This window comes from Epargyreus clarus, unplaced genomic scaffold (assembly GCF_041222505.1).
Source record: "Epargyreus clarus isolate Ecla_fem2 unplaced genomic scaffold, WU_Ecla_fem_2.2 ptg000009l, whole genome shotgun sequence".
NCBI classification, from domain to species: domain Eukaryota; kingdom Metazoa; phylum Arthropoda; class Insecta; order Lepidoptera; family Hesperiidae; genus Epargyreus; species Epargyreus clarus.
The window spans coordinates 6,959,461-6,983,577 of record NW_027332217.1 but is presented as its reverse complement, the minus strand read 5'-3'; the positions used below and the strand labels follow the sequence as shown (position 1 = coordinate 6,983,577).

Sequence of the window (24,117 nt, the reverse complement as noted above, 5' to 3'; positions counted from 1 at the left end):
GCACTTCAAGCCTCAAACAGAACGCCTCAGAACGAGGTAACGCCGCATGAGTCATGTTTTTTGATGCGTGCAGCCGGCTCCATCGAATTATAAGACGTTGTTACATCAAATAAGTAAGGCAATATTTGATCAAAAAACTAAAACACAACACACTACATTAATATTTCATAGTGATTGAAATGTTGACTAATCGATATTAGTTCTGTATAAAATTGAAGCGTACAAAATCCACCGTCGTTTTAAAACCTCGACTAATCAATGTTTAAATGTAGAGCACGCGTTTAATTGCAAAGCAAATTCATTAGACCTGCTCAAATAAATTGAATGTTAATTAATAATTAAAGTTATAGAGCGATGGTGTTTTTCCTAAATTTATACTCATTACCACGTTTATTAATTATATTAGTATAACTAGACTTTAAAGTTAATTAATTATTCACCTAATTTTATTGGTGGAGGGAATTCGGTATAAATATGTACCTATATATGAAAACAACATAAGTAGGGGGTTAAAATACCTGGGATATCTTATTGAGGCTAATTAAGTCACTATATAATCATACAAAATATGGCATCCATATGGGCTTCCATACAATTATAGGCCATGTGATTTGATTATGACTATCAAAAATACCCAAGAAATATTAATTTAGACATTCATTACCACACACAAAACACTGGTAAGGCTTTGAATCTAAATAATCCCTAGTTTTTGCTAATAATTACCATACAGTCGGCAACATAAACATTCGTCCCGCCCGAAGACAAGACTAAAGTTACTGTAACATAAAGCCGACCAATCTGACCATAATCCTTCCCTTGTAAGCGCATGAGTTCACATCAAAGGCGAGCGGGTCAACATTAACTTGCCGAACACGCTTTGCCACGGACAATGGCCACAGTAAACTGCAATGGTTATGAAGCCAATTAACAAGCGGGTTTACTATATTTTACTGTACTAGTATTCTCCTACACTACGTCTTTGTGCTGATTGACATATGTAATTTGTTTACTCAAACGCCTGTAGGTATAAATGTAGTAAGATTACTATGTACTATCTGTATGTTGCTTAATGTATATAATGTAACTACGGGTCATCATGATCGACGGGGTCTCAAACGTTAGCTACTTCTATGGGCGGGACTATTTTAAAAATGATGACTATAGAAACAGAAGATGATGATGATGATGATGATGATGATAGGAACATATACATTATAATTCTGGTAGCAGAGATAGCTAACTAGTGTTGGTTATTGTAACTCGGCATCTCTGTGAGGCAGTTCGACGTTCAAACTTCAAGCAAGCACACTTGATTTTTCAATGTTATATGCGTATTAGAAATAAATTATCACTTACTACAACGATAAAGGAATTCTTAACGAAACCTCTTATAAAACTTAAAAAAATCTTAACATAACTTTGGAAAATTTACTTTAAGTCCTAACAGATTTATTTAAGTTTTCCCTTGTCACTAAAGCAAATCATAAGATGCAAGCCTGGTTTCCAGTACCGGGGCCTCAGCATAGAGGCAGACGTGTAAATAAGATAGAAATAGTTTGCTCTACGTTAAATACAGAGACCATATTTGGCAATTACTGTTTATCTTCCTCAACTCTATGATGTAAATTCAAGCTTTGAGCAAAGGGAAGAACTAATATTAACACGACCCTTTACTAACAGAGTAGAACGTCCACATTCGCAAAATATGATAATGGCAGAAGGTAAACATGTTTTGTTATATTGTGGGTATTCCTAACTGGACCTCATCCAATGCTATATTTAAATGACTAGGTTTTTTTTATAATATAGCAGTTGCAGACGAGCATGCAGTCCTCCTGACATTAAGTAGCTACTGCCGCCCATGGACATCTGTAATCAACCCCAGATAGGATTAGATATTCCTACCTGAGGACTATGAACCCCTCGAGAAAGTATATCTCCCTTACCACACGCTTCAAAACAGAACACAGTAGCGCCTAACACTGCTGTTCTTAGGCAGAAATAGGTGTGGCGGTGGTGCCGCTGGAGTCGAACCACAAAGGGTTCTTACACCTTCCAAAAATGTATCGATCCAAGTCGCATTCCTAGCTATTTAATTAAATGGCTGAATATCATTCAGGCTGTTACCGAACGGCTTATTAAGCTGCAACATACATATGTATGGCATCCACAAGCCAGGACACCCCTTTGAAACAATGTAAAAACTGCATGCAGACGGCGCGACGAAAGCGCGACAATAAAATTAAACAGTCAAATATTTTACACATTAAAATACTTGACATAGTTCATATATTAAGGCCGCGTACACATATTATTTCGTGCGTAGGCACTTTTTCTCGGAGACTTCAATACACCATCTTTATATATATATTTCTTATGTGTGTATGTCACTGAACTCCTAATGGACTGATTTTGATAAAATTTGTTGTGTGTGTTCAAGGGGACTTGAGAATGGTTAAGATTCACGATTTAGTCCGTGGGAAAAGGTTTTTTTAATTAATTTTTAATTCGTAAGTAGTTATAAAATCGGAAACTATGCATTTGATCAAGTGATGATCTTTAGCAAAGTTGTTGTCCAAGAGCCCAAAAGGGTTTGGGAGCTGGTAAGACCAATTTTCGACAGATGGCACCACTGTCATTCCAATGTAGGTACAAATTTTCCGTTTTATGTATGTCATATTATTTCTGTAAAATGCGAGCGAAGCCGCGGGCACCACTAGTAAATTATAATACTCATTTTAAAATAAAATCTTTAACTACGATTATAAAGGAATCTATTTGAAAATCAAGGTATATCAAGATGTCGCCGTAAGTAAATAGAGGTGGAATAGAGAATCAGTACGTTGATACAGCTACAGCTAAACAAAGCGGTGTCTGAGTTTCGCACGTCCCCGGGGGTGCTACGGTTTAGTTTGCTTATCCTACCCCTTCCCATAGGTAAATATACTCAGGCAAACACAAGTGCATACATACATCTGTATAACTTACCTACGAACGCCAGGAATGTAATGAAACGTGCCCAATTAGACAGATTCCTCGTACTGCCTAGGAGCTAACTAGCACGCACAATTCTGTTTAAATACGATGTTAAGAGCTATCCAATTACTTTTCAGATCATCGTATCTAGCCTTGCACTAGCAAGGGGCTCCATTTTACTTTGTCACACTCTTAGTGAGACGCTAAACCCTATATTTTGTGATACCGAACATAGGCGAAATGAGATAGATGAAGTACATAATATTATGAAGGTATAGTAACATTAAATGTACGATAAATATTTCAAAGAGCTTAAAATCGGCAGATGAGTGAGTACATCTGATGATATGTCATGCCGCTCATGAACTTATATAATCAACCCAAGATAGGACACAAATCCTATCCGATGTCAACCACAAACGCATTGCTTCACCTAAGGACTAAGTTGGAATTTAGCAACTGACGCTTCATTTAATATATTTTACGATCAAATTAAACGTTATCTAAGATAAGTAATACCTCAATTAAAGCAACAATTTAGGAAACCTTCCCCTCTCTATCTGGGCTCTCAACAAACAACGATTGTCCTCTTAAGCCTCTTCGGTATAAGGGGTTTATCACTTTTCTTATTTCCTTACCTTTTATAGAAATAAACAACTCTTCATAAATCGGACGTTAAGAGCTGCATAAACAGCTATTAATAAAACTGTTATACTATATTATAAGTGGTCTGGGGACACGTTATTTCTCCGCTCTTTAAAAAAAATCCTATTAAGAATTCTTAAAACTCGGACAGCTCGGTACTACTATCCCAATATATAACTAGAGAATTTTTACATTAGAAATATATTCAAATTATTTAATTACAGTATTATTTTAACTAATTATTTTGTGTTATTTTCATGATGTGTTATTTTTATAATAATAATTGTCCATTTATACAGTCACTAGCTGGTACGATTGTATGAGATAGCCTAAAAAATAAAAAGAACGCTCTTGACGTTTGAGTTGTATATTGCGCGGGAATAATAAAAATTGTAAATTGGAATAAGAAATAATATTATTAATTAATTAATATTAATATTCTATTAATTATAAAAAAACAGAAAACCGAACTGCATAAAAATATAGTCTCTTGTACAATTTAGACGAATCCAACGACACCTCTTGTTTTAAAATTTGTCAAGCCTTTTAAGCAACAGGGCGTGTCAAAGAATTAGACATACGAGTACATTTGCTCGAATAACATCAACCTCGGCAGTCGGGTAAAAGTAGAGAATAAATAACTATTTACCAAAGCTCTATTGTCTTCGACGACAAATCCTTGCTGACCGCTACTGTTTACAGTATTCACTGAATTTCCTCTAGTTTAACGGACTTCAAAGAAGATTTTCAATGATTTTCGGATTGCATATATCGGAATCAGAACACTGAAATGTTCTGATTCCAATTCAATTGTTTTTTTTTTCTTTTATTGAGAGTAACATTTAAAGACAAGCGTTTTTAAATTATGAGGTGGAAGATTAACCCAACAAAAGGGTGTTTGAAAGCCTCCTTATTTTTAAACCCTTGGAAATTTATCTCCATTTAAAACATTTTATTTTTAATAAAGTAAATATTATGTTTTATTTCAATATAAAACAATGAATAGTAAAGTTTAAATACTCAATATTTGAAATATCACTCAAATTATACAATTGAAATAGGTCAAAACTTATTATTTATTTGCAAATAACACAAACGCAACACCCAAGGACTAAATAAAAACGCCGCAAATACCTAATTGTCGTTTCTTTCAACTGGTATTTAAAAGTTTTTCATTCAATATTTTTCCTGTTTACAAGTACAATAAGAGGGTAAACAAGTAGCAAGTATAGCGCGCAGTATAAACAGCTATTTACAAAAGCTGTCCCCACTCTATTTGTCTCGGCTCTCGGCGGACACAACCGCTGCCCGCTGAAGCCTCCTCGCAGTTTGCGTTAAGGATTTTATCGCTTAGGCTGCTCTTGAACACTGACTTGATTTACTGAACAAGAATATATTTTTACCAGGAAAAGGAAACATTACAACATCCGCATATGCCTATCTTCATTTTTATCGTCATCCTTGTTAATATTAAAATTTGATTGATCCTCTTTCTCAGATCGTCATAGAATTTTCTATCAACGTACTCCTTATTTTACGGATCAACGTAAGATAATTTTGTTTCAGAAAATATTTGCAGATCCAAAAAACATGAAACAAACTGATAATGTGTAAAAGAATACCATTGAACCTACTTTATTATATTATTCATTATTTATCCACATAGCAACGAAGCCCTGATATATCTATACCGCAAGCCTTGTAAGCTATTTAAAGAAGTGTCTGTACTTTATTTGAAACATCCAACAACCGCTGCCCACCGCCCGCCGCCTCCTTGTCGTTTACGTTAAGGATTTTATCGCTTTTCCTTCAGCTCCGTGAATATAGAACTATGCTCTATCCACAAAATATTTATGACGAGCGTTTATATTATTTAAGTTTTTATATCCAAGCAAATATAAGTATTATCGCCATCAACCATAATATCATACAATTTTTAATTAAGGTATGTACGTAAAACAAGGGGTAAATTAAAACGTTGTCTGTAGACTGTAAAATGATCGAAAAGAACAAAGGTTTCAAGATGTAATTTATACAAGCAATTCCGATTATCGAAACGATTGAAGGAAACTCGCGACTCTCCTCGGAAGTGACATGGCGCCGCGTTGCCCCTAGAGCTGTTTTTGACATATCGATAAACACTAACCAAAGTAACCGAGACGACCTTCCCGCCACAGCAATAAGAACTAGAATAGAACCTGTGATGTATCCAATATAATCTTTCGGATCGCAGTTGCCATCGTCGCGAGGAAATTTTCCTTTTATTGTGTTAGCGAATGCTTATTGTATATCCGAACGTTTTCCCCATTGTAAGGCTATGAAGCCGCGCCTCCTCGGTATTACTTTACAATTGTGAGATGATAAATCGCTAAGGCGATACATTAAGTCCATTCCAAAACATTCACAGCATTCCCAGTATTTTAGTTTCTATTGTTAAAATATTAACTGGGTGTGAACTGGGAAATAAATGGTTTCTACTGAAGCTAGAATCTATATAGATTTAACATTAATGAAGAGTTAATATAAATGTATAAGACACGCTTGCGAATAAAGTAAATTTGAAATCTTACCTCTTCCTCGGTGGTGGCGGTGTTGACGGAGTCCATGCTCTGACAAAGCGCGAGCTCCATATTCTTGTGTTGTGGAGAAGAGGCCCGCGGCGAAGGCTGCTGCGGCGGCACCAGCGCGCCTTGTGTCGCTCCTGCCGCCTGCTGCGTGCCTGCGCCGCCCGTAGCCGCGGGACTCTGAGCTGCTTGCAGTCCTTGCGCTGCCTGCAGGTTTTGAGCCGCTTGCAAGCTCTGCGCCGCTTGAAGACTCTGTTGAGCTTGGAGCGACTGTAGCGACTGATGAGCCAGATTCAACTGGTGCTGCTGCACGATGCTCTGTTGAACTATGCTCTGCTGCACTTTGATGTGCTGGTGCACGGCGAGTTGATGGATAGGGTGCAGGGTGGCGGGGGGTGTGGGGTATGGAGGGGAGAGCCGCTGGCGCTTCACTTGCGCACTCTGAAGCGCTTCGTGCAGCCTCTTCACCGGTAGGGGGCTCTGGCCGAGGTTATCCACGGCTATGGCGGGGCGTGCCGGCCGAGTCGCTTGACTCTGGCGAGCACCGACTGTTCAGTGACAGGGGAGATAACACGCGCGACGCGACGTGTAATCGATATCAGCGCATCGACAACGGCGCTGCACTACGCTCGTTGCGGTACGTAAGTTAATTGACTTGTCAATTTAAACGTTGTTACAATAAAGGTTTATTGCGCGCCTAAAGCGAATGTTTATTGATTATCTCAACGCTTCGGCACTTGTGTTCTCATTCGTCTGAGTTAGTGCTCAGCTCGTAAACCAATCCTGAAAAGAAGAAAAAATACACATTAATATGGTGCTGACGTAACTTCATGCATAGTCATTGATATGGTAATAGATAAACACAAAAGGCAGCCCGATTCTCAACGATACACGAGTTTGATCTGCACATAAAGCCATGATAATTCTAAACATTTCCTTTCCTTATTGACTCCAATTAGCAGAGAATCACTTTAATGGTTCCAACGTCAAATCGATAAGTACCCTCCGGTACATTTCAACTAAGCTCAGAAATTTTATTGGGGTACCAAGATTTACGATATCAGACGAAAATAATGAACAAAATGGGAATTCTAGTGGTTGCAATAAAAATCGCGATAAAAATCTGACTCGGCGTATTTTCTTTTCAAATCGTCGAATGACGTTAGGTAAGTGGTGTAGAATTGATGCCGTCGAACCATTTTCTTAAAATCAACAAGGATTGAATGTTTAAGTGGTTATTAGTCTAGAAAATGTAAGGTAATTTGTATCAAGGTTATCGTTACACCCTTGTCTGTCTATAGACAAAAAATTAGATGAGAATTCTATTGTTATAGTTGAAATTAGGGATAAATTTGCCCATACTAAAGATTTTTTATTTAGGTATGCTGTTGCTACAGTGAGCATAATATAAATAAGTAGACAACTAGTTAAGTTTTAATTGCCATTATGACGTCCTTGGTCTTCATGTCGGTGATTAAGCCGATGATTTTGGAAACGGCTCTCAACTAAACTAATTCTTAAGACGCTGCTTCTTGAGTATATTTTAGTTTGTATAAAATATGTTATTTTAAAATGTCAAACGAACGATTGCACACATGTGGGTGTTGGTCCGCCATTTAAATTGTTACTCATAGCAATAAACACGTAGATCTAATTTAGAGACAAGACTGATGATATCACATGTATCGGTTTAGTGGCTAATTTGAGGCCTATTTGAGAATATCACCAGATTTTTTCTATCTAATTCTAGAACCACTTCGATACAGCGTGCCTCACTTCCATTTACACCTTAGTAGCGGTAAAGAATTTCGTCCATTGTCACTAAATGTTTATTTGTGTTACTCAAAATATCGCCGGTGTCAATTTTATTAAAATTTGTCGATATGGTTCAGTAGGTATTTGAGATTGTTTAACTTCCTTAATACATTGGTATTTTAAAAGTAAATAGCAATTTTCCAGTTGAAGTATAATTTTCATGCCAAGCTACTAATTTAAAAGTGTTTTTGGATGATTATTTTTAAAAGCTTTCTGATAATAAACATTGAAACCGTGGCACTTATTCTGGAAGAAATTGGCAACCATTTATAGCTGCATCATAAACACTTAGATTATTTATTTATAAAAAAATATCAAGCATCTCACCGGATATATCTTGCGCACGACATAAATTTGGTGACAGGAAAAGTCATATCTGCGTTATAAAAACAAATACCGCAGAATAAAATGGAGGAACTCAATGTGTAACAGTCACGTGTAGCCACATCGGCTAGTTTGCGCCAAGGCCAATGTTTTTGCCACATAGCGTGACTAAGGTGGCCACAAAAAACCTTAAATGTATCTCTATAACAAAGCAACACATCTCTTGTCTCACGCTTTAAATTTAAATATGCTTGTTTCTGTTTCCAAAATACCTATACCTTAGTTAAACATATTCATTACCACATGTGTGTACTTTGAGGTTCCGTAAATGGCAAAAAATGGAACACATATATGGCAATTGTTTTGCTCGAAGACTTTTTGAACTGTATAAATATCAAATGTTTTTATGAAGTACTTATTATTATAATGAGGTAGAGACTTAATGGGAAAATAGAAAACCTCGGTGTATTATTTGATTTTATAAAAAGAAACATTATAAAAAAGTTATTAAAAGAAACTTTGGATTTTAACCATGAACGTTCATTCTGGCTACAAAAGCGTTACCTGTGGGTGGTCTGACACTTAACCGCTTTTTGTAACTTACTCTTCTAGATACCTTGAGGCGATGTTAATTAACTTTATTATTATTTTCATTTGATTTAAACAATCCTGTCATGTTATCGCCAGGTAAATGAAATACAGTCTAGGAGCAGTGTAACCTCTTGTCCTTATGTGTGTCTTACGGAAAACGCGATTCAAAAATCTAATCATAATATCTAATCAAAAGAAGTAAAGTTCCTAATATTTTCTTATTGGAAATATATTTGAACGTGTGCGATTATCATAAATAAGATACCTTAATTAAATATTTTCTTACATCGATTTGTGAAAACATTATGAAACCAGCGTTGAACTCAATCAATATCTACCCTAAAAGAAGCAATACATAACATGACTCTTCACAATTTATACAGTGGATGAGTGAAATGAAAAATTAAATCACTTGGATCGCGTTCAACTTAATAATAACACACTTCAATTTATTTCTCATCTTCTATAATAACTTTTTAATTTAACATGAAGTGCTCATGGTCACAATTTATGTACATATTTTGCATATTTAGTAGTTTTATGTTTAAGATTATGTTTAAGAGCAGTGATAAACTAGTGGTTAAGAAACGCGGCCTCTCGATCGAGGGGTCCGAGGTTCAAATCCCAGGCCTCTGATTTTCAAATTTATGTGCGTATTAGAAATTAATTATCACTTGCTTAAACGGTGAAGGAAAACATCGTGAGGAAACCTGCATACCTGAGAGATTTATAAAAAAAAAATCTTAAAAGTATGTGAAGTCTACCAATACGCACTTGGCCAGCGCGGTGGACTATGGCCTAGTCCTTCTCATTCTGAGAGGAGACCCGTGCCCAGCAGTGTGACAGTAATGGGTTGATGATGATGATGATGATGTTTAAGATGGGAGTTCTTAAAGATTGCGCACGGAAGCAGAGATGAAGTGATGTAGTGTAGCTTTAATTAAGCTGTGCAAGACCAAGTGCAGTTAGCTGAAGTTAGACAGTACCTGTAGGCACTGAGTAATGAGGTGTGAGGTGTGTTCAGCTGACGCAATCCAGGAACATCTCGCGATGAAACTTAATTATGTCAGCTAGACAAATATTTTCAAGCACGTAACGCAAACTTTGCCTATCTTTCTGACTATTTGTTTGCCATCGCAGATAGCTATGTAGGGACTTCTAAGATTTATATTTCAGTTTACATTAAACACCTTTTTGCAGATTGATGTAATAATTGAAGATTTTACTAATCGCTTTTTCTAAAAAACATGAAATTACACCATTATTTGTGCTCGTAATTCCCAGCTACTTCTTTTAAATAAGTCACTACCACTAATGGACGTTTATGACCGATCTCATATAAGAATGAATATCCAAGATGGTAGACATATGGCTGATACTGACTACCTAATTTTCATTTTGGTATTTTTCTCTATTGAGGTCATTCATTCGTTAGTACCATACACATCTTGAGTCTTCTAACCAGATCAAAGCAGCTTCGATTTATTTGAAGAGTTTTATTCAGAATCACTTTTTGAAGTATTAATGTTGAATCATACATACTTCCGACGACCCTCTAGAATCTAGCATCTAGTGAAAAACGGGCTGAATTTTTTCCGCCGTTTAGATTCAAAACAGCGGAGCAACATTTGAATGAGGAAGCTTTAAAGCATGCAAATGTTTGCCTAGTCGGTACCCGTATCACACGATTCTGTATCATTGTGTCATCTTGTTGGAATGTGGAGGCGAAATGGGAACGAAATCAAAAGTGTAGCACGTGTCCGTACAGGTATAGTGTAACATTTCTTTGCCGTGTTGCATCATCAAACAAGCACTGACATCAGACAGGTCTTATTTACCGTTCTAACCAAGTGCATGCTGCTAATTACACGATGTAAGCTAACTTATAATCTAGTGGGAATCTATAGGTAGATTGATTTCTGCGTACTTGTTTTTATAAATATAGATACATCTATAATAGACAAACGTGATGTAAAATATATCTTAACACGCATAGCAATAATCGTTACGTTTTCAGCAGATTCCACAAATTAGATTTTATATATTTGATCCATAGATTAGTAAAGATACTTCGCCGCCTTGAAATTGAATGAAGCTTATTTTAGTAAGTTCTTTTGTTGAATTCTTGACAAATAAAATCATTTTTAGAGAAAATTTACGAATAAATAACTAATTTTCGTAATAATTACGTAATTTACGTAATAAATAAATAATTATTTCAAATATTTTAGGGACATTTTAGCACGGAGACGTGGCAAAACTTTTTTACGCAACCATTTCAATTCTCAAAACTGGGTACATTTTCTTGTTAGGAGTGAGTAATCTTTACTAATCTATGATTTGATCTTGAAACGTAAATTTCGCATCTATTTGTAAAATACGGCATCTACACGAAATGGGCAAACTTTAACGCTTACGGAAGTACAGTCGCGAAGAAAACAGCCGGCAATATTTCTAAAGCCGCTGAATACTTTAATCCATCCGTGTATTTACGCTGCGGTGGGGCTCATAAACTAGTTCTAGTGTATGAGACCATACAAATGCTCGTGTATCTAAAATACCTAAATAATTAATTCTTACTATGTATTTTTATGCATGCTAATACTAGTTGCATTAGACTGGTACTGCATACGTATGACGATAACTGGTTTTCTTACGTTAAGAGTAAATATTGGATGACTAATCCACTCATAAATATATAAATAGGCAAAGATAAATAACAGTTCAGTAGGTTTTTTTTTCTGCTTTGCTTGTCAATCATTTTTTTCTAACTATAGAAAAAATGCTAATTCGATTCAATTTGACTACCAAGTAAACACTGATTATTATGAGCCCATCACTATACGTCTTTTTGTGTTTCTGTATGATAAGTATTCAGATTACAGATACTTTTTAAGTGCAAATCTGTAGACTTCATACAACTTTTAGGACATTATAGAGATCGTTCATGTAGCTTTATCCTTTTAACTTCACCGTTATCACGAGTTAATTTATTTCAAAATACATAATCTTTCATAAATTTTTAAATTATTGACAAACATTGATTTCATTATTTCGGGTATTCCTAAAGTTATATTTTCTCATCATCGTCATCAAAGAAAGCAAAATCTGAATTGATACACACATAAAGACAGTCAACGTTATAACTATTTCCAATATTTTCGAAGCCAGTGAATACTTTAATCCGTGGGGGTATTAGCAGTGCGGTGGGTCTGATAAACAAGCTCCACCTCGTGCGCCATCCGTCTATATCTCCATCCGTTATAACTGCTAAGTCCCCGGAGATCGCATCGACGGGTCTTCGACAAGTGCACGATTTATTAAGCAAAAAGCGATCCCTTGATACCACTGAGAAAATATTTCCGCTAATAAAGTGGACACCGTGCGGATTAAGCGTGAGGTTTTAAACTGAACAAGTTTGTCTTAAATTATAAGGTATTGTTTTTATTTAACCCGCCCTTGAGTCGATTAAGCAATTGTAATTTTTCGTACCTAGTTATCTAGATTCGATATTGAGGAATCTATTTATATCATTTCTTCAAGGCATAAAACCTTTCGACCATTAAGAAATCAGCAATCTGTATTGTCACATGTTTTCATATCGTTAAATACAAATCCATTGTTAAGTAGTAGAAAATTATTTCCAAATAAAGCATATTTTCAATACTTATTTGTCATATGGTCGTGTAGCGTGTAATTTTTTTTAATAATCTGTATTTTCTGTACTGACAATGAGTTCTGTATTTTGATATCAACAAAATTATTACAATGTAGAATTTGAAACAAAAGGAATTAAGTACATATTTCCAAATTCATATTCTACTGAAACAGGCCGAAGCCATATAATTTCACAAGTAAGATGATTAACCGTAACATCGTTGCTATGATAATTATTATATTGGATTAATTTTATGCCTTGCATGAATGAAGAGGATGAATTTTCCTAATGGAACAATATAATATTTTCTGTTAATATGTTAATGGATTTTTAAAGAAATTAAAAAAAAATGGAAGATAAAGTAATAACGAGTAATAAAGTTATAGACATTACACAACAAGAATTTATTGCAAATAGTAATTTTTGTTTGAATGAAATAAAAATATTATTAGTCAAATACCTTAAATAGTTGCAAAAGCTAAATCATAGGACATAAACATAGTTATCTGTAACTACGAGTATGTACTTTAATTGAAAAGTTTGAAGTCGGGTACAAAGAAATAGTTTTGCAGATTGTTAAGAGTTATTTGAAGATGGGAAGGGCAAAGGGGTTGGTAATACCTTTGTCGAAACTTAAGTGGAAGCAACTGATAAAATCGGCTGATATCATTCAAATTCTACTGCTATAATAGTATTTATGTATATAAGCTGTTAACACAGTTAAAGTAATATTTATTAAAAAAACAACATTGCATTTGAAATTATACGACTTATTGCTAAGATTGTGTAATCTGAGGATCCAATAATGATGTTGGTTTTTCCACGCAATCTTAATTAAAATAATATGACTCTTTTCAGTTGTTGATCAAGGGTAAAAGTAACCTTTCGCATCTTTTAAGCAGCTCATAATAATGATACACATCCAATTAAAATGGCATGCATTGTAGCTTTGTGAAGTTTCCGAATCGCTATTCCATAAATGTGGCTAACAAAACAAACCCATTCAATTAACTACGTCGGTCCGACGACCAATGGAACCATTCGCGTAATGAAATTTCGACAGAAATATAAACTGGTCGACACAACCGCGTGCGGTAAGTAACATATAGCGTCTATAATTTCAAATAGGTTTACCCCAGTTATTATTGCCGTCATACGTATACAAGTTGATATAATGTTACAAACTAGTTTTGCATAGTCATTACAGAACCGCCCTAACATTTTAAAATGACGAACATCGTTTGTTTTTTTCATCTTTCGACACCAAAGTTATTAAAGTCAAGTTTACTATGCAGGTAATTCGAACGACTTCTCGACCTTAAATTAAATGCGCTAACTAACCTATTAAGTCGTGGACCCGTAGGTAACATTATTAACTTCCATTCTACTCGACACCGTTGTTATTAGTAGGACTTTCTTTCTGCTGCTCTCTAATTACGAAAGTGCCTACGAAAATTAACACTTGCGAGTCGTTTCGTAATGAGTGTTCGATCTAATTTCAGAAGAACTGTAGCTTTGTTGGTTTCAAGACCATATTCATAGTGCGCTGCCGCAAATTGAATCTAATTGCCACAACGAAGTGTTGAATCAGTCTGACTGAGCGGGCCTCGGCGGCCTAAATTGCACCTATTTACCCACTTAGGATGAGAACACCCACAGACCACCTGTTTATGGAATGAATTTTCACGAGACGGTGACATCAGCTAAAGCGCCGCCGCCTTGACTTAGTTGAAATGTTTCTAGACCACAAATTAAATTCTTGGATCCAAATTGTTCCTTGAATTTGCAGACTGTATTGATAATAGCAAGTACGTCTAAGATATTTGAACACGCAAGAACTACTGTATAACTATCATCGTTTTCGCTCATCTTACATTTTGAAATAAACGCTGACAGCGTCAGTGTAGAATCATGCAAAATAAAACAAGTCATGTCCCATTTAATTAATCACCCAAATAAAGGACAATGCCCATGAAAGTATGGACCGCCGTCCAGAGTTGCATCAAATTGAAACTTGTTGTGGACGATGTATAATTAACCAGATACTACCACCAATAATTATTTTTAAATCAGCACCCGGGTTCTGAAGTTATTTACCGAAATGTTTCATAACCTCAAAATCGAAAATATCCGACGACAGATTGATGGTCGGTTTTAACTTATAGTAGGTACCTATAATGTAGTTCGATTAACATATTCCATTTACTTTTAAAGGTAGTAGGTAAAAAATCCTAAAATAATCCTAAAAACCTAAAATAATGAATTCCGAGTATAAAATACCGCCATTTTAATTTTTAAGAACAACAATCAACATTTCGTCTTATTTTATCCTAAATGGAACCCCCATGTTCAAAGAAACTATTCTGATCGACAAACTATGTAAGAAAATCAAAAAATAATTTTAATATTACTTTCATTTTGATGCATGAGAAAAATCATTAGTCAAAACACTAATAGATCTTATTGAATTCCGAGTAAACAATTCCGCCATTTTAATTTTTAAGAACAACAATCAATATTTCGTCTTATTTTATCTTACATGGAATCCCCTGTTCAAAGAAACTATTCTGATCGACAAATTATGTAAAAAAATCAAAAAATAATTTTAATATTACTTTCATTTTGACGCATGAGAAAAATCAGTACCAAGAATGGGCATTCTCCTTTTATTGCGGGAAATATTTACTTTTACTCAGTAGCGGGCGTTAGTCGGCCAGTGCTCTTGAGTTATTCTTAACTAGTTTACATGTTGTGCTCGAAATTTTCGTATTATTTATTAAAATACAATCGTACGATACAAAATATTCTTGCTTTATTAAATTAATCGAGCCTCTTACAATCATTGAAATTCGTAAAAGAGCGAATGTTATAAATAGATATGTATGTAACAAAGTTAAGCAACGTACGAGTAGTATGTTTTTGCTATCAAAATAGTAATATTTTTAGCGCAAACCAATGTTGCAGATTGTTTTGCGAAACACGAAACAAATTAGTAGTCGACGTAAATCCCATCACACCAATTTTGCAGATTATACCTCCATATGTGGCCGCTTTGACGTTAAAATTTTGCAAGGTAAATTTGAGTAACATTTTATTTTCACTGACATTTATTTTGCTTGAACAGTATTGGCAATTCGAGAACTTGCACTTATTTATAAAACAGTAAGCAAGCTCATAATCACAAATAGGATTTTTATTTCCCAATAAATATAGTTATTTATCGATTACTTTAACACTGAAAAAACGTGAGAAAAAGTATATTCATGAGAGGTCTTTATTATGTTTTCAAAGAAGTGGAGTTCAAACCTTAGCCCTTATCATTCTGGGAGAATCGTATCCAACCGTGAATCGGTTAATGATTTATTTGTATGAAAAGCATGCTCTGATATATTTTACAATGAGCAATAATTATAGTAATCATCATGATACATGGACAATTTCATAAGAATCCGTATAACCAAGGTCTAAGCACCGTAGATTTCAATCTAAACATCGACAGTAATAAATGTAACAACCAAACTATTAGTCGTTCACGTTGATAGCCGCTCTTGTGGTACTGTCATGTCGTGACGCAATGAAACCGGCACAATAGCAGGCCTTGGTACAAGTGACTATTCGAAACGGGCTCGCGGTAATTACGGCACCGAAGTATAGAAGAACGGATTGACAACAAAAAAGTGTAATAACAGAGGTGTATGTGGAACAGAATCGAGGAACGCAGGCGGACGTGCGACAAAAAGTTACTAAATTACAACAAATGAAACTTCGTTTCTTTCGAGTTTTGACTGAGCACTGCGTCATAGCTTTACAAAATAAATATTATGAGTGAATACATTTTGATATAAGTAAGTTTTTGATTATGTTTGTAACAAAATTATTGTTGTAGAAAGATGCACTCCGTGTTCTGATAATCTTATAAGATTTAAACAAAATAAAATAACTCTAAATGGAAAATCGGATAACAAAAATAATTTCGTTAATCTACAGCAGGGATCAGAATGAATTGTAGATTAAAATTAAGATGGAGCAACGGCTTTAAGAGTTTATATTTGTTTACGATAAAATTTATAAAAACACAGCTTCTGCATGGACCCTGTTGTTGGTTTATCATAAATAAATATAATAATTGCATCATAATGAGTAACATGTATTTTAATAATGAGATACAAAAACATATATTTCAATGAAAAGACAAAAAATCACATTATGGCTGCGTCTTTAATAACAGATACCCCAGAAACTCATTAAAGTTATACCTATGTATGGAATCAGAATTTTATTAATAATACATTAATTTGGGCACTAAACATTTAAAAATCACCGAGAAAACTAAACTTATAACTCGTTGAAATGACTTTTGCTTATTTTTGACGATGTAGTATTTTTATTTTAATTATTGTATGATTGCGTTGTAACCATCATCTTGTTTGATATCATTAATTTTACATATTTTTATTTCCTTACTTAATAGTCAAATTTATCAAAGTAACTCTTATGTTACCATGCACAAGGACCTAATGCCTAAGTGCTTTTTAATATGATTCGATTAACCTCTAATCTTTTTCATTACTTAACTTCACAGTCACGCTTATGCAGGAATCCATTTTACTCATTGACATCAATTGACATCAACGACATCAATTATTGAATCTTATCCGTGTATAATATGCATGGAAGTTCATAGGTCATTTCTATGCTAGCTTCATTGTTAATAGATATTAAATGTTTATTTAATTCTAGTAGTTTTGCGTTTGTAATACAAATTTTAGCTTCTTTTGTGTACTTGTGTATATTCATACAAAATTTCTCATTTATAATCTTATCAAGATTGGCAGCACTATAAATTATGGCAATGCGATCGTAGATAAGCCTTGGAACATATTAGTTTGATCGGCTTCTGACATTTATACGTGAACATCTAAGAATATTAGAAGAATTCGACCGTGACAGGTGAGTGTACTGAGTTAACTGAGCCACCTGTCTTATACAAGTACATTTGCAAGCATAAACCGTGAAAAATCATCCATGTGTATCAACTTCAAACAGCTGAGGTGTATTCACATTAATCAGTAGTTTGTTGAACACTGTCGATTATTTTCTACTACCTTTTTCACGTCAAAACTAAGGAACGACTTGTTCGACTGTAAACGTAGATGTAAATTATATGATGTCATGCAGCATGGGAAAAATCCTAACCAATATCAAAGGAATAGATGATGTACTTTTAATCGCATCGGACCTTATAATCAGGTCTATCTATAATTTTTCACGTGGTTTTTGCTAAAGTACCAATAAGTGCTTCTTGCACTATATTTTAATCTGAGGTCATTAGTTCTAAGATAAGCGTTAAATGCAAACACAGAAACATCAAGTCCTGTTGTTTTAAGGCAGAAAGCGCCTGATACATCGAACGTTTTCGATAATCATGATTATAGGTTCCGTTAATTGTTGTAGTACATGTAGATTTACATTTTAAATGTTATGTATACATTAAAGTATTATAACATATTGAATATCGTATTATTGTGTATTTTCACAGAAATAGCGCTATTTTATTGCGTATTATGATTTCAATTGTTCGCATGTTTACTCAATACATTGACCCCTACCGTCATTTGTTTAATTTCAGTATTTTTACATTTACTACAGTATTTAAATTCCAGAAAGTATGCTTTCCTTAAATATTTACAGAGCCGAACAAAGTTTTGTTTACTTGATCGATAAAGAAACTCTGTTTTCCTATCTAGATATCTCTTTATACAAATATGTATTAGCTTTTATATTTAACCATTACCATTTTTTGAAGTTTAACAGAAAATAGTTTAATAAAATTTTCGAAAAGAAGTTTAATAAAATATTACCTATTTATTTAAGCTTATTATCTTATTTACGTTGTATCAACAACAACATTGTAATTTATTTGTAGAGTTTATCAAAAGTAATATACACATAAGTTTTTAAACAAAAAAAACTTTATAAAAGTTTACTAAAACAATTTAGGGGATCTAAATCTGATGCATTTTGTGTAGAATTGGAGTAACTTTCATTTCTTAACTTTTTAAACACATTGTATCGTTCAGTTTGTTATGCTTATCTTGCCGGCGCGAACAATTAACGGATCATAAATTCGTACCCAGTAGAGTTAGTTACCTACATGCACTAGTTTTAAGCGAAAACTCTACTAATAAATTAAATATAAATGCAGTTGATACAAATAAAATTACTAAAACATAATAAAAACTCTACATCCACATACACGTAAATTTTAATAACAGAAAATTAATTTGCAGACAAGTTCATAGCTATTAACGAAGCATCGGGCCGCCTTTTTTCAACAATAATCACCGTTACCTAGAAAACAATAGCACATCTCACAACACACACACTGCTCGTCGGAAAACGCACATGCACAATTTTCCGAACACCAGTTACGGACACTGCGTCGGTCGCGTCGGAGCAAAGGGCGGCACAAACAAGCGCTACCTCTGCGCGCGAAAGACTGACGGCGCTCAGGCGGGCGAGCGAGCGAGCGGGACGCGCGGCGGGCGTGCCGACACGCTGCGCGCGCATGCGCCCTCTCACTCTCACGCTACACTTTTACATATAGTCGTCTCTCCCCCGCACGCTCGAGCACACCTTTCGTTCCCGAGACAGGTGTTCCTGTCGTTGTGTGCGTCCCGATATGGCAGACCTCGCGTGTATGCGCCCTTCCTGCGGCGGCGGATCGTTTTTTATGCCCGGCAGAAATTATAAAAAAGTAAATGGAGGGAAAATTAAATAAAACGTTTACAATGAAGCGTTTTCCTGTGCGCTTTGAATGATTCAGTGTGCGCTATTTTTCAGGGTGAATATTCACGGAGACAACACCGGCGGAATGATTACGGTGCTTTTTACGGATGTTTGCGTGATGTAGGTGGGCGTAATTAGGCATGGGGCGGAAAGCCATATTGATTGCGGTGACGCGGCTTTGTGGAAAAATCGATATTTTTGTATTAAAGGTGGCACGCGACGTGTCCGGCCCGTGCGTCCGTGGATAAGTAAACCTGCGTATCGATCGTCCACAAGTTTGACCCTAGTTTATGCCGCGCACTATAACTTGGCCCACACTTTTATACAGCATAACTTGCCCACCTTATCGGGAATATTTTAACGGATACTTTCATAAAAACTTTGATCCTGAAGAAAAAAAAAGGTCAAAGACTTAAGTACATTGGTTAAATATGATCAATACTGTTCAAAGTACTTAAAGAAATAATTTATACTAAACTTAAAAGTACTAGATATAAATTAAATAAATAAAACCATAACAATCGCCTAACGAACAAGCTGGCAACTGTTTGCAATGAAAACGACAAAACTTGTAAGACAAGACTAAAACTTTTCAAAGATTTGGAATTTCCAGACTTTTGTTGTGTATGTGGCTTACGATTTATGCGTACCAGAATATGAATCTTTTCTGCTTAGAAATTTCGATAAAACTTTATATTATTTATATTAATAGTGAGAGTGGGTTTCTGTCGGTATTTACAAAAATATATACAGCTTTCCTCTTTCTTACAGTTATTTAAAATGTATATTATGTTTACATGAATTCATATTTGTTTATTTTTAATTATAAATCTAAACATATTTGGATACATGAAAATTCATACAATTATATTAATAACCAAACGCAATAGGCCCGACTCTACATTGTTATCTAGACTCTACACAGTTATAGGATATGACTCTTGCCATACAAAATGCATGGTGGATTACAAATCCCGATCTTAGACCCTCGGAAAAAATTATGTCCAGGTTATCATAATAGTTGAAAAATTTTGATTAAAAACGATGATATCCATGGATAATGAAATTGGTTGGCCATAACAATAAAGGTAGGTTGATTTTTAAATAAAATAAATCAATTTACTTGTTTTATTTCCATTGTGTTTCTTGTTTATCTGCGGTGATAGTAAATAGGGTTGATTAGGGCATCATAGAACTACGATTAGATACGGTACTACGAATACTACGATTCAAATTAGCTTTTTGCTGATATTGCATACCACAGGGCATGCAAAGGTAAAAGCAAAATTCTGATATTCTTGTTCGAGCTACACTTTAACAATGAAGAACACAAGCCTGTGATATATCACAGGGGGTAGGTAGATAGATGAGCTGACTGCTTACAATCTGTACTAGAGCAGAGTTGTGAAGTATGCTACTGACCTTCCCTTAGTTGGACAGATAAGCGAGGGAATGTAACTTGCCAAAATACTGTCATAGTTTAAGGCCATGTGCAAATTGGAAGACTTTGATAACTATTTTTAAGAATTAAGCTACTTGATATCATTGATTGACTGAAATGATAATACTTTAGCGCGGTGGAATATGGCCTAAAAATCTCACTCTGAGAAAAGACCCAAGATTGTGCCAATAATGGGTTGAAAACGATGCTACATATAACTGAAAAACATCAGAGCTATACTAACTCGAATTTGAACCTCCCCCATCCGCAAATTGAGAGGCTTATTTTTTTTTATTATATACTGCCAACCATAGACATCTGTAATACCCAGAATATCTAATCTTACTGTAAACCCCAGATAGGATTAGATATTCCAACCTGAGGTCGGCCACAAATGCGCCGCTACCCCTGAGGACTAAGCTGGAACGCCTCGGAAAAGTCTGTCTCCCTTACCACATCCTTCAAACCGGAACACAGCAGCGCCTAACACTGCTGTTATTAGGTAGAAATAGGTGTGGCGGTGGTACCGCTGGAGTCGAACCACAATGGGTTGTACCACCTTCAAAATTAAAATTAAATTAAATTCAAAACAAACTATCACTGCTACACATACAAATACCTCATAACGTCCAACAAAGTCGGTACTAAAGCAAAAAGCTCGCATGTAAATCGAATCGAATAAAAAGTTCCCTTGTACCTATTAAGTATTTAATTAAAGCGAGCATATAACTCGAACAACGAGTACGTCGGCACTATTTCACGGGTCTTTGTCATCATAATAGTATTTCGTTGTGCCCAGATGTTGAAGCACTTAGCGGCTTGCGCCGGTTTTATTATGAATAGCAACGGAACTAGTATTTTGTGGTTTCCCTCTGGAGCTAGACACAAATTAATGGCCGAGCTTTCAGCTAGAAATTAATGTAATGCACCCAGGTTACGTAGCCGAATTGTTGGCATTCAACAAATGCGAGCTACAAGGGTATTATGGAAAATTTAATCATACTTTTTTCGTGCCAGTTTACATACAGGTACTAGCTGACCCGGCAAACGTTGTGTTGCCATATAAATAAAAAAATGTTAAGGGTGAACAATTGCTTAGGGGTATGAAAAATAGATAGTAGCCGATTCTCAGACCTATTGAATTGAAGATGCATATAAAATTGGTGAAAATCGGTAAAGCCGTTTTGGAGGAGTATGGTAACTAACATTGTGACCCGAGAATTTTATATATAAGATGATAATATGGCGTGGCAAAAACACAGCTCTTTAGTGCTTGCGTTTATAAGGGATAAGCCAAATTAAGCTGCAACAAACGCGGTCAGTTCTCAGATGGATGACCTACATACTCGGCGCAATAGCAACACTTGAAACAGGGCATCTTTCATTAGTGACTTGTGTTTATTTGAAGTTTTTAGAAATCGCGTTAGAATGTATAACTGCTGCCGGAAATAAAAACAATTTTTAAATCACTAAAATATTATTTACAATATTTGTTAATGGAATTAAAAAATAATTAATTTTATTTTTGTTTATATTACTGTTTTTTCATCATCACTTTTTTACGCCTCTGTAACAATGGAACTAAGAACAGTATAATAGCGATAAGCTACTGATGCTTAAAAAAACACAAAAACCATAAAATTGTGAATAATTAATAGCAACATAATTATTCTAACTCCATTCTACAGGCGCGCTGTGTAGTCGCTGCTATAAAAACGTGACTCTATGAAGCTCTTTGTGCATTCTTACGATATTGTTTACAAGTTCGCTCACTACTCCACTGTTTGCAATCGCAACGTTTTATCGCTGTATGCACGATCTTCCCGTAGTTTCGGGTTTAACGAGTATATTCGAAACCAGGGGATATTAAAATTTACCGAACTACATAACGGTTTTAGTGAACAACCATTCTACTTTGGAAGACAATTTGGCTGCGACTATAGAAGATAAGTAAATGGATCTAATGCAAGAAGTACACTTATTGGTTTTGTATCAGTCATATAGATCCTATACATAACCGTACGTGCGATTATTATTGGGTAGTCTTATTATGCAATATGCTGACAGAAGTAATCAGTAATCAACGTACAGTACCCTGACCATAGGTTTTCAAAACATCCCACAATTTTACGTTACGTTTACTCAATCCATTATTCTGTTCCGTTTGCCGTTCAGTAAACGTAACAATAAGTAAGTGCTCAAGTCTTTTTGTCTGCCTCACATGTTCGCAAAAAAGAGAGACAAAACATAAAGCGCCATTTTGTCAATGTAGACATTTAATGTTATGTTACCGACACTATAGTTCTGATACAATCCGCTAGGGGCGCTGATTGGAATTTGTATGGGCAAATACGTAAATAAATACCAAAACAGTCATATTTGTCTAAACGTAAAAACTCATGGTATGAGTACCGTTGCAGATAACTGCACTATTTTTAAAAAATGTACATGCCATGACGAATTCACGTATAAATTATTGCTAATCATTGTACTTATAAGATATATCCTATGAAATCTGAACTATCACTAGACACAATTCCAAATTTTAAAACACAAATCTAAATAATATTATCCAATTGTATCCTTCCGATATTGTACGTCGTCAAATAGAGTTGGTTTGAAGACTTGAAACATCTGGAAGTTAGACTTAGTTAGAACGTCTTATGTTCCAAGATATAGGTATTGCTTTCCGAAATGAGTAGTATTGAAATGATAACTTATTTTAAAATAAATAAAGAATATACTAGAACATTTACTCACATATATGTAATTTGAGTAAGCACGTATACTTACTGGTAAATAAATATGAGGAATAAAGCAAATTGAAAACAGTCTTTTAATAGTACTTCTATATGTGGAAAAGTAATAAGTTGTGGCTTTTATTGCACCACAGCGCAGCCTTAACTCGTAACTATAAAAACTTTGTTACAAATACTGGTTAATTTAATTTAATCGTAGTAAGATATACTTTATATCGTCAGTATTTTTCTAATATGACGACCCGCTTGGCGGAGCGGTCACCATGCCAGTCTGACGCGCAAAGGGTCCCGGGTTCGATCCCCGGCCAGACAGATATCTAAATGATGAATTTAGATTTCTGTTTCTGGGTCTGGGTGTTTTTGTATTTGTCTATGTGTGTGTTCATGGCACCCAGGACACAGGGAATCCTAGTGTGTGGCTGTGAGTGTAGAAAGCGTTTATTTATTTATTTATTTAATATTGGTCTAGTGATTAAATACTAATTAATACTTGAGTTTTTAATATGCATCCAATCTTAACGCATTTTTAATTAAAAAGCTCGAAAACATAGT

The 24,117-nt window shown here is 34.9% G+C and overlaps 1 protein-coding gene across 1 annotated transcript in view; it reads right to left on the bottom strand.

The window, feature by feature from the left end:
* Positions 1–19,070, bottom strand: part of cpo (RNA-binding protein) — a 252,444-nt gene extending 233,374 nt beyond the window's left edge. The window contains exons 1-2 of the mRNA XM_073076555.1: positions 18,928–19,070; positions 6,195–6,971 (exon numbers count right to left, since the gene is read on the bottom strand). Of these exons, the coding sequence (XP_072932656.1) occupies positions 6,195–6,254 (60 nt within the window). The 5' untranslated portion in view covers positions 6,255–6,971; positions 18,928–19,070. The remainder of the gene's footprint in view (positions 1–6,194; positions 6,972–18,927) is intronic.
* Positions 19,071–24,117: the final 5,047 nt, after the last annotated feature.